At 36.8% G+C, this 19946-nt stretch overlaps 1 protein-coding gene across 1 annotated transcript in view; it reads left to right on the plus strand.

Moving 5' to 3' along the window:
* Window positions 1-18453, plus strand: part of CEP192 (centrosomal protein 192) — a 74855-nt gene extending 56402 nt beyond the window's left edge. The window contains exons 45-53 of the mRNA XM_050329399.1: window positions 2450-2555; window positions 3932-4136; window positions 5345-5424; window positions 6288-6383; window positions 7908-8027; window positions 11815-11933; window positions 12614-12737; window positions 13197-13255; window positions 17972-18453. Of these exons, the coding sequence (XP_050185356.1) occupies window positions 2450-2555; window positions 3932-4136; window positions 5345-5424; window positions 6288-6383; window positions 7908-8027; window positions 11815-11933; window positions 12614-12737; window positions 13197-13255; window positions 17972-18110 (1048 nt within the window). The 3' untranslated portion in view covers window positions 18111-18453. The remainder of the gene's footprint in view (window positions 1-2449; window positions 2556-3931; window positions 4137-5344; window positions 5425-6287; window positions 6384-7907; window positions 8028-11814; window positions 11934-12613; window positions 12738-13196; window positions 13256-17971) is intronic.
* The last annotated feature ends 1493 nt before the right edge of the window (window positions 18454-19946 follow it).

A 19946-nucleotide genomic window follows, 5' to 3' on the forward strand; every position in this document is an offset into this window, starting at 1 on the left:
AGATGTCAGCAATGACTTTCACAATTAACACTTGAAAGTTCTGCCCACCTCTCCCTTCTAAATTTATGGTGATTTTTAAGGTCAGTTCAGAAAGAGTTTTAAGATCCTGTTATTAAGACTCATCTTCCAAAAAAAAAAAAGTCTCCCACAATAAAAATAGGTGTTGCTTTCAGAGTTGTATTTAAGTAGTTGCTTTAAATTTGAAGACATTTGCCCAAACATACTTCCCTTCAGTCTTGTATCACCGATAACATTTAAACACTTAATTTCATATTCAGGTAGATGAAAGTTTCCCAGCAATTTACATCATTAGTGAGAAAAAATAAAGAGGGCTCCATGGAAGGGCTAGGATATCTATCTTGTTGCAGATTCAGTCAGTGCCAAGAACAAACGTTCCTAAAGATGTAACCATGAACGACTTTTCAGTAGCTGTGAAAGTAAGGATGTTTTGAGTGTCTCATAACCTACATTCAGGATTGTCTGTGGAGTGATTTCTTAAAAAGAGGGTATTAAGGGCCTTCTGCAAGCAGTTTTCTTGCAATGCAGAATTTTAAAATGTGTTTTCTTCACTGGAAGAGAGTGGGCTGAATTCTCACATGTTGGGTCCAAGTAACTAGTTTGGATCAAGAACAGAGGTCTGCAAGTAGGAAACAGATCCGTGGGAACAGCTGACTTAAGCACAGCAAGCTGCACTTGCCCAGTTTTCTGTTTTTCACGACCATCTCCCTGCAGTGCCAAGAGCAGTCATCCAGCCAGGATCTTTTATACTATGGACTGCAATGGCTGGAGCCGACAGAATCCTTGAACTGAGTTGGACCATGAAAAAAGGTGTAGTTTCTCAGTGAGGGTGAAAGAAGGTCCTAGGGATCAAGGACTGACTCTGTCATGCTGGAGCAAACAGACTGCACTCTGTTTCACCTTGACTAAAAACCCCCTTAAGTTCTGTGGAATGAGCTAAAGGAAATCTCCAACCTGCCTGAATGTGGAATATCTGAAAACCTGGGGTCGCTACTGAATTTGGTACCATTCCAAGAGATTTCTTGTGGGAATGAGCTGAAACTAACCTCTGGTAATGTTGCTCTGCCTCAGTGCTGAGAGTATTGGTAAGCGCTGGGAAAGGAACTGCACTTTTGAAGTGGGAACTGTTGGAATCTCCAAAGGCTGCAAGAGCCACCTTTGGAAAATGTTTCTTCCCTAGGCTCATTTCCTTTCCATAGCAATAAAAGTCCTCAGAGGTTGTGTCTTTAGGTTGACATGTGGTTTGTGACCCCATGCAAGTTGGATTTGTGTAAGAAGTTTGTAGTGACTGTCCAAGACAAGCTGGTTAGGAGCAAAGGCAGTGGAATGGTTTGCAGTAACAGATACTGTGTGTACTTAGGCAAGTATATTCCCATGAATGCGGCTGTACATGAGAGAGAACCTTCAGTGTGGCTGAAAAGATTCTGAAAACTGTTAAAATTCAAAACCACCCCGAAATTCTTTAAGGAAATACCAGTATCCAGATTTGATGTTTAAGACTGTTGACATCTGTTAGTTGAAGTTTTTAGAGGTGGTCGTATTGTGACAATGATTATGGAACTCATCTTGTTCCAACATTAAATTTTTCAAATGTGAAGTGCTGTGCTAATGGTATATTAAGCTAATTCTTCAGGTGTAGCTTGAGTGCTTTTGCTCACATACAACTAATGACCTTTACTTCAATGATTTTGTACTGATTTTTCAAATACTTTGGTACTTAACTTTCTCCCCTCTATTTAAATGTCTCTAGTACAGAGTGTGGAACATTGTATATATCAAATTTTGTTCTCACTGGTGAGACTGACTGACTTCATTACTACTGCTACTTGATTTTTTACTCTTCTGCATCTTCTACTCTAGATAACTACAGAAAGCATTGATAAAATTGAAAGGCTTTTCTTTTTTTACATGATCGAGGGAGAGGAAGGGAAGCAATCTGCTTCTCTAAAACGAGAATTAGTTAAAAAAAATTCTTGAGATGCAGTTTGTGCAGTATACTTTGTTTGAACACCAACATTCCCTTGACTAGTATTGAAGCTTTTTTCCTGAAACGTATAGTTACATATGTGCTTTACCTGCCTTTACCTACCTTTTGCCTGTCTAGTTGTGTATGTTTAACAATAGATAAGATTTATTTTTTTTTCGTCTTAGACCCTTATAAAACCATCAATGACAAGTTTGTTAAATGTATAAGCATTAAGTTTCTGTCTACTAAAGCTTAATAATATATTGGATGTCTGAATACCTTAAATTTAACTATCTCTAGAGCATTTTCACTTATCTGCTATCTTAGAAGTGCACATTTTTTTGAGAGGTATTAAGATCTGTTGTAGATACTCATTCTAATATGAGGAACATGATGATCATGCTAGCTGGTTTTTTTTGTTTGTTTTGATTCGGATTTTTTTGGTGTTTTTATTGTTTTAATTAGGAGCAGTGCACTAATTCTGGTGAGTCCTAATCCTACACTTGCCAGAAAGCCTTCGTTAGTTCCTTGGAGTGGCCTAGTCTATATCCAGAGTAGTAATGGACTAAAGGTAGGTGGCTTACTCGAGACTTGACATTGCAACTGTTTATTTTACTTTGCCAGATAAGGTCTAATAATGTTGCTAAAACCTTTTAGGTATGAGTCAACTTCCATTATTTGTTTTAATTTTTGAGATTCTCTTAAATAAAAAAAAAAAAAAAGTGGAGATGCTGTTTTGCAAACTGAGAGTCTAAGTTCATTCATCTCTGAGGAAACACTTTGTGAACACTTCCACTGAATGGCCAACAAAATTGCATTTCTACACCCACCGCTGCCTTAGGCATCACTTTCTAAGATGCTAAGTGTATGTACATGCACTCGTAAAAGTAGTCTATGTTGTATTTTAAAATAAAAGAAGCTAAAAGAGGTTGTTGGAAAAGTCACCGTAGCTCCTTTGGAGCTCCCATACGGTAAACTTAACCTTCTGGATAGATGAGTCTGTGATAAAGAATGTCTAGAACAGGTTCTTGCTCTTCATGGATATTAATCCAAGACTTTTCCCTGATTGAATTAAGGCACGTAAATAAAATTTAAGAAACCTACAGTTTCTTCTTTCATCAGTATAGAAACAGAAGGACTCCTTGGTTATCTCTCCCAAAGAAAGAGACTTCCTGTTTTACTTTTACAACCAGTATGTATTTTGGGTTAATTGTAACAATGCATGGAGAGAGAGAAATAAGACACTGAAAGGGTAAAACAGTGTATCTGCTTTCCTTTTTCATGGAGGGAAGTGAGGTATGATAATGAGTTGAAAGCTGCCTTAAAAAACCCCAAACAAACAGGGAAGTTGAGACTGAAATGATGACTATGCACATACTTAACTATGCTATGTTCTACAATATGAGAAAAGGATTGAAGAAATCTACTAGGACAAATGTAGAGAATGTAGCAAAACCAATCAAGTTATAAGAGATCTGGTAGTTGATAACACTTTTGCCATTTATTTGCTACCTAGCATATGTTTTGCTAATTTGGATAAGGTTTTACTAGCATTAATTGAAACTTTTTAAACTGCTATTTATGTAGCAGAAATGAATACAAAGTGCATTCTGAATGAGGCAGCCCTGTTTCCATTCTCTACAAGCAGAGAATGTTGTAGGAGTTGTCAGGTAAACTAGTTAAAATTATTATTCCTGTTGAATTAAAATGTGTAGATAGCAAATTTTCAGTAAGTGTTCCTTTTCTCTTCAGTTTAACTTGTCTTGGAATCTTTAAGCTTTTGAGGTTGGAGAAGACCTGATTTAACATATGAGACCTTTTCTCTGTTGGAATGTAAAGCTGAACATGAGCTCTGACAGCTCAGGGAAATATAGCTAAATATTTTGACTTGTTAATGTATCAGTGTTCACTGTTTAAAACTTTGATTTTCTCCAAATTGTGCAAAAGTTTATTAGAGTGAATATTCAAGAGGCAGCCACACACAGAGTGTCTGGAGCAGACTTTCCTTGTAGAAGATATGATGTATTTACTCCACAGTCAGAAAATCCTACTGTTCACGTGGAAAAGCCTCTCTCCAGGCTCCCTCTAACAAAAATGGAGATAAAGAACAGAAACATTGTTTTTCCTAAAACAAGACCCGGTCAAAGCTCAGGTAATAGTGCTTACTTCTTAAATACAACATCTGTAGTACTTTGTGTTCAGAGGTTTTGTTTATACTGTATTACATGTTTGGAAACTTGAGTGCCTTGACTTTGGTTTTGTTCTTTTAGTCTGATAAGTGTGGGAATATCAGCTGTGAGGCTGGTTGTCCTTGTCTTGGTACATAGTGATCGAGGAGGGCACTGTTGATAATGGAGTCTGAAATGCTCAGTCTGTACTTTTAATTCCAGTAATGCCTAGAATTCTCAAAATAACTCTATGAAACTGTAATTTTCTTACATAGATACCAGATTTTTTTGGTAAAACTTTTCTAGGTAAGGAGGGATTTCTTAACGATTCATTGACATTACATTTTATCCAACAGACTTAGATCTTTCAAAGTTTAATTTAGCAATTATATCTGGAGTTTTTTTGCTGAAATTATGGAAGAAGGTTGTAATATGATACTCCTTTCCTTTTTTACTAAATGTCCTATATAATGTGTATATGCAGCTAAACTTCTAAAAGTGCTGCTCTAGACTGAGATGATCTTGTCCTGTTAATTCTTGCTGAGTAACAAATGCATACTAGGATAAGAGCAGATTTTTTGGTACAACTTAATTTGGTCCTAAACTGGAATACTCTGAGTTTTTTGTTTCCAAATGATCAAATAATATCTTTGGGGACTGAAGTGGGTATCATTTAGGGGGTTTTGGTGTGTGGTGGATTTGATTTTTGTTTTGTTTTGTGTTTTTTTTGTATACTGGTATGTGAAGGTATCTGCCAAAACCTGGATGCAATCAAGTGAGACTGTTGGAGGTGACTTAGATCTCTGCTATTTGTCATGTTCTGAGTCTGTAAGAGCCTAACTTCTAACTATGGCTGCATTGACATACCATTCTTTGATATGCTTCAGGGTCTTTTTGAGGATTATGTATTATTGTTGGAGGGTTATCAAGGGTGAGATTTAGGCTTCACCGTGTTTCTTGTAAGCGTCATCAATATGATTCTTCCATAGAAGACTTCCAAATTTCTTCTTTATAAGCCTTCAAGAATTTTATGAAAGCGTGCTTTGTTGGAGTCTGATCTTGGGGTTGTTACCATGAAAACTGTTTCCATTAAACTTGTTTGTCAGAAACATAGTTTCTGCTTAAACTCTTTCCCCTAGAGATACTTGAACAAAGAGGTTTAGTATACTAGTCTGACTTATTTCTCTTTCAGAGAGTTACCTGGAAATGGAGAATAAAGGGGATGAAAACGTGAAGTGGAATTTGTCATCTTTTGCACCACCTTATGTTAAAGTGAGTGAAAGCTTCCATTGGGAATTTTATGCACATCTCTGGGTTTTTTTTAAACTCTTCTCTTCTTGATTCCTCTCAAGAAAGACTATATATTCGAGCATGACCTCAATTACAAAGTTTTTTTCTCCATCTGTATCAGCAAAATGTTTTACTCCTTTTTCCATCTCTAATGTGGTTCTTTGACTGTGAATCAATCAGTCAGTTTGTGGTTCATTTACTGGCTTACAGAGTTTGCTTGTGCTCATACAGTATCACTTAATCCAGACTGCATTAAGTAATCAAGCGTACACAAAAGACAGGTGTCTCTTTTTGGATCCAGAATGCTAGACTTGCCTTGTTTTGAGACTTGTACTGCAGAAAGTGTGCTGAATGTTGTATCTCTGCAGGTAATTTGAATTAGGTCAAGGATATTTTAATTACAGTGCTGTTGCCTGTACAATTACTGTAGCCGTACTGTTGATATTTGTAAAAGCTTCCCTGTTTTTTTGGTAATCTGAAATGGTGTGATGATAATTTTGATCTTATGCTAGAATTATTATGGTCTGTTGTCATGAAATCCTGAAAAATGGTTACATAGCACTCTTAGCATTACCACATAAGATGGAGTACGTCATCTTCCAGGCAGTGCACCACCTCTAACTGTGTCAGTAGTTGTGGTGACTGCACAGATGTAGTAGTTTCAGTCTTTATTAATTTGCTTTTAGGGAGTCAGTATTACTTGTTCACTTGAAAGCAGCTTGATTGGGTGTATTTCCCTCAGTCCTTTGCAAGGGTGTAGGGGGATGTATTGTGTATTTTGTTGTGTTTTTGTTTTTTTTTTTTTTTCTTTGCCTTCTGAGTCTGACTCATACTTTTATTTGCAGGATGTGGATGGAAGTGGTAGTGTTTTTAGGGTTACTTACTCAGCTTTCAAATGTTCCCGTGTTTCTGGTACACTTGAAGCTCATGGACAAGAGAAGGTAAACTGACATTTATAAATACTTCAGGCATAGGAGTGTATCTCAATTGTAAAATAGGATCTTAAATGAGAAATAAATTTTACCTGATAATGATTAAATGTTGCCCTTTCAGTATTGGGTTCTGGAGTCTGTATCAGGTAGTCGGTATCTGCTTATCTCAGCTGTTAAAATGTCAGCTGACTTGATTCTAAGAATTCATGCAATCAAAGTAGTTTGATTTCTTGGTAAAAAAAACTAGGTAAAGTGTTTGTGTTACTGTTTGGGGTTTTTTAAGGCCAAATTATTTTAGAACAGAAAACTGTTTTAAATGTTTTGTAAAATTCCAGCAGAAAAGCACAAATTATACTAGATTCTTATGAATCTTATGTGAGAACCAGTTTCCCTTCCTTAGAAACATTCTTGTCATACTTGTTTAAGAGCTGTTGTCTGTTCCTAAAGTTGGACTTCATTTGACTTACAGTTTTATCTCCTGGCCAGTAGAGGGTTTCATAACCACAATTATAAAGCACATCCAAGGACATACCGAATAGGTTTGTAAGGGGCTTCCTTTTCTTGCCTTCTCCTGTGCAGTTTTATCTCTTCATCTTCATGAACACCTGTCTTGTAATTGTCATGGATTATTATGACATTATTTCTATGAAGATGCAATTCATAATCTATGTAGAAGAGTAAAAAACTTATTCCTGTCCAGTTTCATAGTAATTTCGTAGTATTGCAAACCATTATTTGAATTTAAAGAGTTGTGCTTGCCTTAGCAATCCCAGTTCAGACCTGTATGAATAACATTTACGTTACTGGCATGTTCAGGCTCTTGGCTGGAGCTGATAAGGTACAGTGCTATATCATGATGTGCTGTTTTTTGCAGTGGATATGATATTTGGCTAACTAGATAGAGTTGAAGTGATCTCTTCCAGTCTGCTGCTCTCCTTCTCTTTCTTCCCTCAACCTCAACTTTGAAAACAATGCAAGTTTATTCTTGAATTAACCTGGTACAGCACATTATGGAGACAAACCCTTCTTACATAGGTGACCTTTAAGAATGCTCAAATTCATAGTTTGCAAGGTGGTTTAAATGTCAGGCCTTCTAGTAAATTGTAGCACAATGTACTGCCAGACCTGGTGCTGGAGGAGTAGATTTGTTCACAGCTTAATTGACAGATGAAGGAAGGTATCACTGTTTCTCGGCTGTGCCTATTTCCCCTCCTGGTCCCCTTTTCCTCCATTTTACTAATAGAATTAATTGTGCAAGTACTTGCTGACTTTGCTTAAAGCAGATTAGGTTGAACTCAAATTTTGTTTGAAATTGCTTGCACAACCTATTTCATCCAATGTTTTCTCTTGTAGGCAAAGGAGGACTGGTTTGTTTAGTTGTATTGTTTTCTGCAAGATCACCTGTGTGTGGCATGCGTGTTCTGAAGTGTGTAAATTTTCTGCTGGCTGAACCATAACTTTTTGCAGGTGAAATTGTGAAGATGTCTGTAAATTTTTAATAATCTTCTGCAAAATTTTTCTCTCTTTTCGTAGGTTGCTGTAATCTTTTTACCTAAAGATAAAGGGGATTATTCCCAGTTCTGGGACCTTGAGTGTCACCCAGTTGAAAAGCCTAGTTGGAAACATAAATTAAAATTTCAGCTTTCTGGGACAGTGAGTATATAAAAGCTATAAATGCTGTCTTGAGCACAAATTTTTGATAACATCTTGATTTTACTATACAGTACTCTTTCTTTTATACTCTGGTATATTCTGGAAAAAACCCCAACCCTGTGAATATTTTTGTTGGGCTAAATTATACTGGTTTTCTTACATTACAAAAATACCTTCTTTCTCTTGCTTATATGATGTACTTATGGCATTATCTTTTGCCATTTAAGATGTAAAACTTTATTTTTCTCAGAGTAAGTAGAGAGACAAACTTGCCTTCTGGAGGAATTGTTTCTGTAGACAAAGATTTTTTTTTGCATCAGACACTAAGTGGTTTGTGTTTATTTTTGTAAATAAATAGCAAAATATCTGACTTTTGCTATAATATGTAAATTTTCAAATATCCAAACCAGAGGTATCCACATGTCTGTAATAGAACCTGTTTCAGTATTTGATTTATCAGAGTAACTGTGTGGGTGGGGGATGATGCTGACATTTGTGTATGGAAGCAATTGGGTTTGAACTCTCCTTTGCTGCCCTGTTGTTTCTCAGCTCAAACTTTATAGTAAGGCTTGGAAGAAGAATGCTGGGAGTTAGAAGTGGTTTTCTGTGCTCTCTCTCTCCTTAGCTTGCTTTTAATCCCTATCTCACCATCCGTACAAGAAAAATTTACATAGGACAGAGGATTTCCCATAAAGAAGAATTAGTTCTAATCATTAGTTAAATAGGCTGAATGTGAAGAGCTTTATACATTCAGTATTGCATGATTGCTATATGTGCTTTGCTGTCCTTTCCAGAGGGTTTGACTTGAGTTTTTTTAGAAGCCCAGACAAAGATTTGGGATCTTTCTTTAGCGAACCAAGCCTGCTTCAGTAGTAGGAGCCTTACTTACCCTTCTTGCTGGGGTACCTTACCTTTCATTTTGTAGGATCCTTGTTCTTTCCAAATTAATTTTGTTGAAAAGGGTGCTTGTAAAAAAAGATAGTTAAATGACTTTTGATTTTGGCATAAGAGTCCTGTATACTGTGTGGTTTGGGAGGGTTTTTTATTCAGCTTTCATCACATTCTTTGAACATAATTTCCCTGTAAGTGAGGAAAATATCTAAGTAATTTGTCTGTTTAAAGCTAGTTGAAATAGAGAGAAGATTAATTCTTTAACAGAACTCTAGAGTTTTAAAGAATTCTCTTCTTAAAACGTGACTAGTTGTCAGAGTTGTATAAATCTTTGAGCAGCATAACTTGATATTAATGTTTTTGAACAATTGTGTCAGAGTTTTTCTTGATTTTTTTTCAAAGCCGTTTACAATTAGATCTTTCTAACTTCTCTGCACGTGGGGAAAATTTTGTAGAAAATACTTGAAATGCATGTCACGATCACTTTCAGAAAGATTTGAAAAGGAAGTACTTTATTTATCAACTAGTAAAGAACTATACATCTGTTTGGGAGAGGGATCAACATAGAACCTTTACTCAGATTGTTGCAGCTTTTAGTTGAGAAGACAAGTCAGTTATATAATCTGTCATGTCCTAGGGATCAAGGGTTTAGACAGTGTTACTACAACTTTGGAAGGGACTTGGATTCTGGTGGTTTTGCTGAGGCAGAGGGCTACAACTGTGGTTAACGTGACTTTTGATAGAATGAGGTGGGAAGAGTTGACTGAGTGGCATTTATTTATAGCACCACTTCAAAAGAAATTAAAAATTTGGAAGAGCTCAGGAAGAAACTAAAAGAACAAGGTTAAGTTAGGAAAATCAGTGGCACATACCACTTCTTTTTCCCTGAAAAATTAACTAACTGTACCTTTGATTATGCTCTGCTTGTGTTTGCAATCCCCACCACTGGAAACTGTAATCAGGAGGTCAGATCATCATATCTCCAAAATTGGTCCCAGAGAAAAAGAAAGGAGGGAGTCTGCATGTGCTTTGCAGCCCCAACCCCTCAATAGTAGTCATTGAAACTTAGTTTTTTGCTTTTCCTGAGAAACATTAGTTGGGCTGCTGTTGGGGATGGATCACTGAGCTAAGAGTGACTGTTGCCATTGTGCACAGAAGTCTTGGACTAGTATTTTGGTCTAATTGTTGGTCCCTTCTGGGTGAACTAGCAAGCACCTGCCACAAGACTGAGACAGCAGCTGAAGTCCTGGCTGCTCCTTTAGCATGTAGAAAGTTGATGACCTCTGCTATTGTTTGAAGATAATGCAGATGTTAAGTGCATGCCATTCTTTAATTTACAGGGTTTATGTGCTTTTAAAAGTTAGGCAGTTACACAGCTCGTGTATCATTTTGCAGCAAACTGGGATGAATTACTTTATGCTTAACACAAAACTTACTGCTAACTAAGAGCTCTTTATTTGGTTACTGTTATCAGCAGCACAAAGCTTGATCACCTTTGGGTATCCCAGAAGTGAAGGGAGGAAAAAATCTTTTTAAATTCTGTGAGCAAAATAATTCCAATTTTCAAGCTAGACAAATTTTTATGCTTCGGAGGTGGCTTTAGAACAGCAGAACTCAATTCTAACCATTTAGAATGTTAACATACTTGCTCCCATTTGAAACAGGAGAATTCAGTATAGGCTGTGCTAAAGCACGGAATACTTCAAGATGCCCTTAAAACGACTAGGGTAACTTCTGATCATTTTCCATAATGTACCTTATTCTCATTCATTCAACTTGCCTTCTGATAAATCAGAATTTGAATCATAACAACAGCATGATACCCATAGTTTTCGCCATGGAATATTAAAAGCTCTGGAAACAAGATGTGCAGATCCTTTCTTGTCTTTATATATTGGGGTCTGCTAGGGTTCATGGGTTATTTGCAACTGAAAAATATTCTCTATGAATTTTTTTTTGGCTGCTGCTATTTCTGACAGACTGATTAGCAGCTCTTTCAATAGAAGAAATGAATGCCTAAAAGACAAGTTTGTCATAGCAGCTCTATTGAAGATGAATCTATTTTTTTTCATCTTCCCTGCGTAAGGGAATCAACTGCTTGTCTAAAACGTCAGCACCACTTCAGGAATTGACATAATGTTGTACAACCATAAGTGTAGGAGGTTCTTTCGGTTCTCTAACTTTGTTTAAGATGTTGTGACCCAAGGGACTCCAAACAGTATCTGGCTGGATTTGTTAAGCAGGGCAGAATTTGAAACTGGTTATTTTGCTAAGTACTTCCTTAGGGTGATCTGATCTCCTTGTGTTAGAATCCACTAAATGGGCATCCTGATGATGGTAAATATTTTGGCCTAATTTCTGAATGGAACAAATACTATATAATGCATTACCTGGTTCTGCCTCTCTGGAGAGACCTTTCCTTTGAGGAGGATGTGTTGTTCATGATACAAAATTATTACAAAGCTTTTTTTCTTGTGATGAGAATTCAAATTATAGTGCTGACTTATGCCTTCGTTCTTTTTGAGCAGTTGTTTAGTCAGCTTGGTTGTTCTTGAGACATATGGGCAGAATATCTGCAGAGGAATTGTGGTTTTTTTTTTTTTTTCTGGCTTTTAGTAAAATCTTTGTTGCTAGCAGCCTTCTTGAGATTCCACCTGCGCTGCTAGTTTGTTGTGAACTGTCTTGTAACAAATAAGTATTTGTAAAGCACAGAAGCATGTTAAGGTATTCCTCCTAAATTATTGCTTTTATCTCAATGATCCAGATTCTCCTTTTCCTGAAAGATTATACTTTAAATAAAAGGTCTTGGATTGGGCTAAGGGGAATGACTTACGTACCTGAATACTTAAATACTTCTGAATGAGAAGTTTACAGGCTTCTCTGTTTTTACCAATAGGTTGCTAAAACAGAAAGTGCAACTCCAGTTGTGGAAGCTTCTGCAAATGCCCTTACAAAAACTGAGCTTCCAGTTACACCAGAAAGGAAGGTTTACTCTGAAGGACACGCCAGAATAGGGTATGTATGGACAAAACTTGAAAACAGTGTGTCTGCAACTGGGTAAAAGGGTGGGGGTGGAACCCAACCCCACAACCAAAACCTGTGTTACTATTGGGACACCTACGCGGTGGAGCAGGCTGTACAGAGAGGCTGTGAAGTCTCTGTCCTTGAAAGTTTTTGGGATCTAACTGGAAAGCCTGTCTGACCTCATACCTTGACTGGAGCAAGAGGTTGAACTAGAGACCACCTGAGTATCTTCTGACCTCAATGACCCTATGATTCCAGGTTAAAGAGTAAACAGCTGCAAAAAACAGCTGTTCTTCAGTCTTAAGTTAATTTTCAGTTCTTTTACTTTGGGATGATATGAATATGTCAGGGGGAGTAAGATGTTTTGGTGAAACATGGCATCTCTGAGAAGAGTCTAGTTCTCTAGTAAAGCATATGGGGGAAAGATTCAGACTGTGAAAGTGTGTATAAGTAAATGCCTGTTATTTATGCCACATGATGCTTTCGTTATTCCTCCTGGCTAAAATATCTTGCTACAGAACTTAAGGTGAAAGAGTTGATATCTTCTGGATCTTTCTATTTTTCCTGATTTAGTCTCAGAAAATACACCTGTTATCTTCAAGTATGCAATCGATATATCCAGATTATATAAGTCAGAAATGTTAATATCTTAAATCCCTTTCTCGAATTAGACAAAAGGAGATGATTCAAGGGGTATATGCACCACAAGACCTCTACGTTTTTCCTCCAGCTAGAGTTGGGGAAACATGCACATTAAAGGTCAACTTACGGAATAATTCCCTTAAGACACATGTGGTAAGTTTGACAGACTTTATCTTAAACAGATAGTCCAATTGCACTGTTTTTTGGTTTTTTTGTTGTCTTTTATTCTTCACAAAGGTGGCAATAGTAGAAGTCTTAGTTTGTTAGTTTCAAAGGCCAATATTTGAAGAATTTTACTCTCTGGCAATTTTTCTCTTTTGTCTGACTGAATAACCAAGTGTATTTGTAATATATTTACAGCTGAAAAAATAATATAGTTTGCATAGGCTTGTTATTATTCTGATACAGTGATTTAATTTCTTAACTTCATTAAAATATTGAGATAAGAATTTTTTTTTTTCTATTCACAAGTGTGGGCATTCTTTATTTTTATGCCATGGGTCTGTGTAAAGCTGTATTTCTGAGTGACCTGATTTATCTTAAGCATGTCATAAATTGAATATGATAGGCATAAATATAGTGCACTTTTAAGCTTTTTGTATTAAATTACAGCTGGAATTTTTAAGTCCCAGAGAGCCTTTCTACATCAAGCACTTGAAATACTCTTTAAGGTGAGTAATGCATATGCTAACATTCTCTCTCTCCTAACAAAAAAATTACTGAGAAATTCAGTAAGTAAATATCTTATGTATATGTACAGTGTTACAATGTAGATAAAAATATTCTTGCTGTCTAGGTAAAGGGTTGGGTTTTTTTGTTGCCTTTTTTTTTAGTTAAGTTTTGGGATTTTGTGCGAGGGGTTTTTTGTTGGTTTTTTCGTGGTTTGTTTTTTTTTTTTCTTGCTAAGCTGTAGTCTCTAATCTCTGTTAGAAGCAGAATGAGACCACACAGTTATTTCTGCATCTGCCAATTTCTTCCCTGCAAATTGTTTCTAACAGTGCTGCTGCTTTTAATGTTAAGCCTAATGCTTCATGTAACCATTTGGCATGCTGTGCACAATCAAGTCATTCCTTCCATTTATACTTTCTGCACAACAGACCAAGCAAATTGCCTTCATCATGCTTCTAATTTGACAAACCTGCAGAGCTGCATCAAAGACTCTCTGCAAATACAAGGTTTGAGCAGCCAGTGGAATTGCCTGGTCATACCAAGTATTTCAGCGTTTTACCTGCATAAAAGAAATTTTTGAGTCGGTGGTAACAATCCCTGAAAATAAACCCAGTCGTCTGTGGAGTTCATTACAGCAAGTGTTTGACAGTTGTATTAGTCATCTCTTCCAGAAGTATAGCATCTCACATGCTCATCTGCAACAGTGGGATCGTCAGGAAGGCAGAAATGCAACCATTTCATTAGAAATGGTACAGCATACATTCTCAGGGTTTAGACAGGGTCCCCATTTTAAACACAGGGAAATGAGGGGTGTACAGGACAAAAACTGGGAGCAAAATTCTAAATGGAGCTAGGTATTCTGGCTCCTAATCTGCTTGGCATTTACTGTAAATACAGGGCTGTGGTGGTGTTAGTCAAAGGTATTCAGGGTATTCTTAAGGCCACTTTTCAGTGCAAATTGTTGTAACTCCACTTAGGCATGTGTTCCACTGCTTTTATTTAACTGTCATCTCTTTATTAAATATTTCACATGAGATGGCACAGGAGAGGTTTTTTTATTGAGGTAGGGACCAAGATAAAATCTATCCAAATAAAGATAACTAGCTAGGTCTGAAACTGTACAGCTGCAGGCAAAGGACAGGATGACTTGATTTTGTCATCCTTGACAAAAAGATGACTAACTTCACTGGAAGACACTAATATTTCAAAAACATTCTTGAGGAATGCTGTAAAAGCTATTTGGTATATTTTCTGTAAGAAATTATAAACTCCTACTGCGTTTTTTTAAAGTAGACTTAACAAGTTTAAAAGTCAGTCTACGTTTTTTTTTTTTTCCTAGTAACTTTGGCTGTTTTTTCTTTGGTTGTAAATACTGACCTTTCCTAGCTTTTTAAAAAATAATTTTTCTGAAGTCAACATATAGACTCTGAAGAAACTCTCCCATTTATGAGCATAAAGGACAGAATTACTTGACTTGGATAGATGCTTTTAAAAAAGTGTTAGAAGTGTTTTAAATGGCTTTTATTTGAGAACAGCAGCAAGGAAGCTATTAAGAGAGCCAGCGTTAACTGTTTCCTTCTGAACTAGGTCCTTCTGAATTTGGACATCGCATAAAGTAATGTTCAAAACTAACTGGATAAGAAAACTGTTTGCAGGAAATTGGGATGTTAGTCTGTAAATAAGAGTGTAAAAGTAAAGTATCACCTACCCATGTTTTTTACTGAAAATGTGTTATGTAGTAAACGTGGTCTGTTGCATGCTCTTAATTTTGAGGGTGAAATTTGAAAGCAATCCTGTGTAATCAAGTTTTACATCTGGATAACGAAACTGCAGGTTTGTATTTAACATCCAGTCTGGCCTTCAGAAGTTGGTAGAGTGGCTTTGCCAGTTCTTCTTCAATTGGTTATGTCATCCCAAGTACCAATACATAGCCCTGCTACAGAATTTTGTCTTGCATCTGAAAGAGTTCTATTTGTTGACAGAGCAGAATAGTTTTATTTTTTTTACTCAAAAAGAATACTTTTAACAAGATGGCTCTTAAATGATACAAACATATGGACAAAACATGAAAAAACACTGGACTTTTTAAGAAGTGTTTGGCTAAGTTCTCTTTCTGGAAGGACTACCAGGTTGTTATACCTATCTAAAAAAGGTTTGAAAACAAAGGTGTTTCTATTGTATTGCTTTCAGAAACCTTCTGAAATAAGTTGATTACAGGGTAGCATCTGTTTCAGATAATAGTGAAGGTAGAACTGTTTGTTTGGGGTTTTTTTTTCTTCACTAATTATTTTTGTTTCCAGTAGCCATCCTTCCAGGTGTCAGGGGTTACTACTCATTGATGAGCCATCTGGTTACTGTGGCTCAGATAGCGCTTACCCATGATGTTCCCTTTCAACTTACCTACTGCAGTGTTCAGTTTGTCTATGAAACTGGCTTCAGACATGCCTGACTTTTCAGAAATACCACTTGAAACTGGTGCAACAACCTGTAGGGGCCATACAGTATTCAGAGGCTAATTGAGTCGCAGGCATAATGGAAAGTTTGAAATAAAATAAAAGGTTGTTTTTTTTTTTTTTGTAAGAGAAAAAGAATTAATTGCAGGGTAATTCTACTTGTCCTGACACTATTCTTGACTAGTTTCTGGCTACTCTACTTGAGAAAAATGCTCCAGGTTGCTTCATTTCTAAGAACATTTATGCTATGTAGTAGCCCAAAGAGTTGTTGTATCTGGAGTCTGAGCTGTCCAGTTTTGTCAGCTGAAGAAAATGAAAATAGCATCTTTCCCTTTGGATTAGGAAGCACATGTGGTGAGTCTTATCTCAATTGTGAGAAATCAAGTGACTGCTGCAAAACAGACTATGTAATGTCTGACTGATTCTGCTTTTAGGGGAGAATAATAATGTGTTTAGCACTTACCAAATGGACACCTGAGTTTGGAGGTCAAGAGGAATTTAATGTAGCTGTCATATGCTAAAAAAGTGCTCTGCCTCGAGTACCACTGAGGTCATATAATACATATTCTGGAAATAAATATTTGGCAGCCAGATGTGGCCATATCTTTAGGAGCGTAATACATAACTTGCTGTTCAGTTTTTGAGAGTGTAAGTTTGAGGTTGGTCATATTGTTCTTTTTGAGTGTTATGTAGTATGTAAGGAAGCATACATATATTGTTATGTATAGACTTCTGCAGCTCTCCTGGCTTTCTAATGAATTTACTTTTATTTTTGTAAATTTTCAGGTGGTCTAGTTATATGCGGCTTCAGGCTCTGTTCCTAGTAAAATTTGTGTTTTCTAACATAATGCATGTTACAGATTTAGTCATACTGATGTTCTTCACTTAAAAAAAAAATAGACTTCTTAAAAATAAGCTGAATAAGTATCTTCAACCTTTATATTATAGACAGAGACAGAGCATGCCAGATTTGTTATACAACACTTGGCAATCAAGTATGAGACACAAACCCTGATCTGGTTGTATTCCTTTGGTACGCTGTTGATTGTGGTTCAGTACAACATATTTAGTGCTTTGTTTTTGTATTAACCTGATTAAAAAAATACAGTATCATCCCAGTCTTTATTCTGAAAGTGTGTACTCTTAGTTGATTGACCAGGATCTTGTAAAAACACAAACAAACAAACAAACAAACAACAACAACAAACCCAAACCCAACAAAACGAAGGAAAAAAAAACCAAAACAAAGAAGAAAACAAAATACATTTACTAATGTACCTATTTTAGCACTAAGGGTGGTACTAGCAAAGAAGGATTGTATGCAGGGCTGGTACTATTATTTTCAAATGTAGACAGTTAAGAACACAGACTGATTATGATAGGTTGAGATAGTGCAGAAAAAAGGAATATGAAAAGGTAGGAACAAAATGAGAAAAAGTAGGGGATATAAGCACATTCCAGAGGACTTTAAGGGGAGAAAACTGAAGGTACAATAAAAGCAAACGAAGCTTTCTTTTCTTTTTCTACTAAGTGATGCTGTTCGTTTTTGCTTGTTCCAGTATGTACCTGTTACTGTTACCTGTCTCTTAGTGCTGGATATTTCTACTGAATGCCAGGGAATCCAATTGGCTGCCACTCAGCATTTCCAACTTATTGCTTGTACAGTTTACATTTTTAAATTATTCAGCCTAGGCTTTTGACAGCTGACAGAGCCACCCATTCCATTTGGTATGTTTTTATGCAATCTGAGTAGAAGAGGAATTATATAACCTTAAAAGGTGTAAAAAATGTCAAAAACACTCTTTGAGGATGAGTATATTGATTTGCAATGATTCAGCAAAATATTTCTTAATGTGGAGGCAATTAAAGTAATGGAAAGTACTTTAGTAACTTCAAATATGTGGAATTTAAAAAACTAATTGAAAAATTTAAGTGTTTTTGTAACTTGATTATTGAAGGGAAGAAACGCAGTACTTGTGCTCTAAATATGGTTTACACACTGTCAGTGTTATTGCAAAGACCAAACTCATTGAGGTAAACTAGCAGCAGTAAAGTATACTTTGTATAATCAGTAGGAGAAATGACCTTTATGATTGAAGTCCCTCAGAAGAAAAATAGATAATTAAGTCTATAAAAATAAACTTGATGATCCAGTGCACATCTGATATACCATTTTAGTGAAAGTGAAAACTAGACAGGAATTTGTCTCTGTTAGGATTTACTTGTTAATTAATAATGAGTATGCTCATAATTGCCTTTTTATAGATCTCATCATTACATCAATGTGCCAGTCCAGTTCAAGCCAAAGGCAGAAGGAATATTTGAAGATGTCTTCGTTGTGCTGACAATGGAATATGGCCCAGTTAATATTCGGCTACGTGGTAAAGCTATTCCAAAAAAATAGAACAACTTTATAAGTGTTTATAAGAATTTATAACAGTTCATACCACTTAAGATATTCAAAGGTTTGCTACTATATTTCTATACTAATGTCCTTCTTGTTTTGCCCTGTGATGCTGCTTTGATGGAAAGAATTCTGTAAGATAAATGATGGTGCTTGTTTTACAAATCTGTTTTCATAGTAAAAACATTGAGAAATAACATTGTATGTTTTAAAGTTATCATTTTTCTAATTTATGTTTCTGCACTTTTGATGAAAATGGAAGTTTTCTATTTTTGCATTTACTGGGAATATCTAGATACTGATATATTTTATTTTAAGCATTGTAAATACGGAAATAAAATCTATGTGTAAACAGTTGATTCTACCTGATTTCTGTCTTTGTTTAGAGGATTCTTTGCTGAGGGTAAGGGATCAAGCTGCCTACTCTTAAGACAGTGCTAATTTTCGGAGTGGCTTTTGGGGGAGCAAGGGCAGGGATTGCAGTACAGAAGCTGACCTGTTAATATTGTGTTTCCATCTGGTAACACTGGGACCAGATCAATGATCTGACAGTCAGCCCCTAGCTTTTCACAGCTCAGTGTGAAAACCGTAAATTTGAACATGAGCAGTACTGCCTTCAGCCCTCCAGAATGGTGGCTCTTACTCAGTGTTCTGTCTCTTTAACGGTTGCAAAAAGATGTTCCTTTGAGATGTTCCTGCCTGCTTACTGCTTCCATTCCATTTCCTCAACATCTTCAATCATTGGATTAAGGATGGGAAGTAGAATCCCACCTCTCCCTTTTTCCCCATATATTGACCTGTTTGTGAAATTACCTGTTCACATTTTTTTAACCCTTTTGATACTTTGTTTCCACAGCTTCACGTGAAAGCAGGCTCTGAAAGTTCACTGTATAGTCTTTTAACAAAACTTTTGTTCTATGATAAACTGGCTTATTTCTAATTTTGCTGAGTACTCTCCAGTTCATATATTGTAGGTGTCATTAAACAACAGTTCCACAATCACCTTACCCAATTGTTACCGTGTCACAGAACCACAGAATAATTTGGGTTGGAAGGGACCTTTAAGGGTTGTCTAGTACAACTCCCTTGCCATGGGCAGGAACAGCTTCAACTAGACCAGGTTGCTCAGAGCCCCATCCAATCTGTCCTTAAATGTTGTTTCCGGGAATAGGATGCCTTCTACTCCTCTGGGCAACCTGTTCCCAGGACACAGCTGGCTTTCTGGGCTGCAGGTGCACATTGGTTCATGTCCAGTCTCTCATCCACCAGCATCCCCAAGGCCTTCTCAGCAGGGCTGCTCTTGATCTGTTCATGCCCCAGCCTGTGTTGATACTGGGGGTTGCCTCGACCCAGGTGCAGCACCTTGCACTTGGTCTTGTTGAACTTCATGAGGTTCCCATGGGCCCGCTTGTCCAGGTCCCTGTGCATGGCATCCCATCCTTCAAGTGTGTCAATCCCACCACTCAGCTTGGTGTCATCTGCAAATTTGCTGAGGATGCACCTGACTCCTTCATCTATGTAATTAATGAAGATATTAAATAACACTGGTCCAAATACAGATCCCTGAGGGCCACCGCTTGTCACTGGTATCCATTGTTACTCTCAGCTGTTGATCACTACACTCTGGATGTGACTGTCCAACCAATTCCTTATCCACCAAACAGTCCACCCATTGATTAAATCCATCTCTCCAGAGAGAAGGATGTTGTGGGGGACCGTGTCAGAGCTTTACAGAAGTGCAGATAATGACATCTGTAGCCCTTGTCCACTGATGTAGTCACTCCATCATGGAAGGCCACTAAGTTGGTCAGGCAGGACGTGCCCTTGGTGAATCGT

Source organism: Myiozetetes cayanensis, unplaced genomic scaffold, assembly GCF_022539395.1.
Source record: "Myiozetetes cayanensis isolate MyiCay16 unplaced genomic scaffold, myiCay2020 scf1, whole genome shotgun sequence".
Classification (NCBI taxonomy): domain Eukaryota; kingdom Metazoa; phylum Chordata; class Aves; order Passeriformes; family Tyrannidae; genus Myiozetetes; species Myiozetetes cayanensis.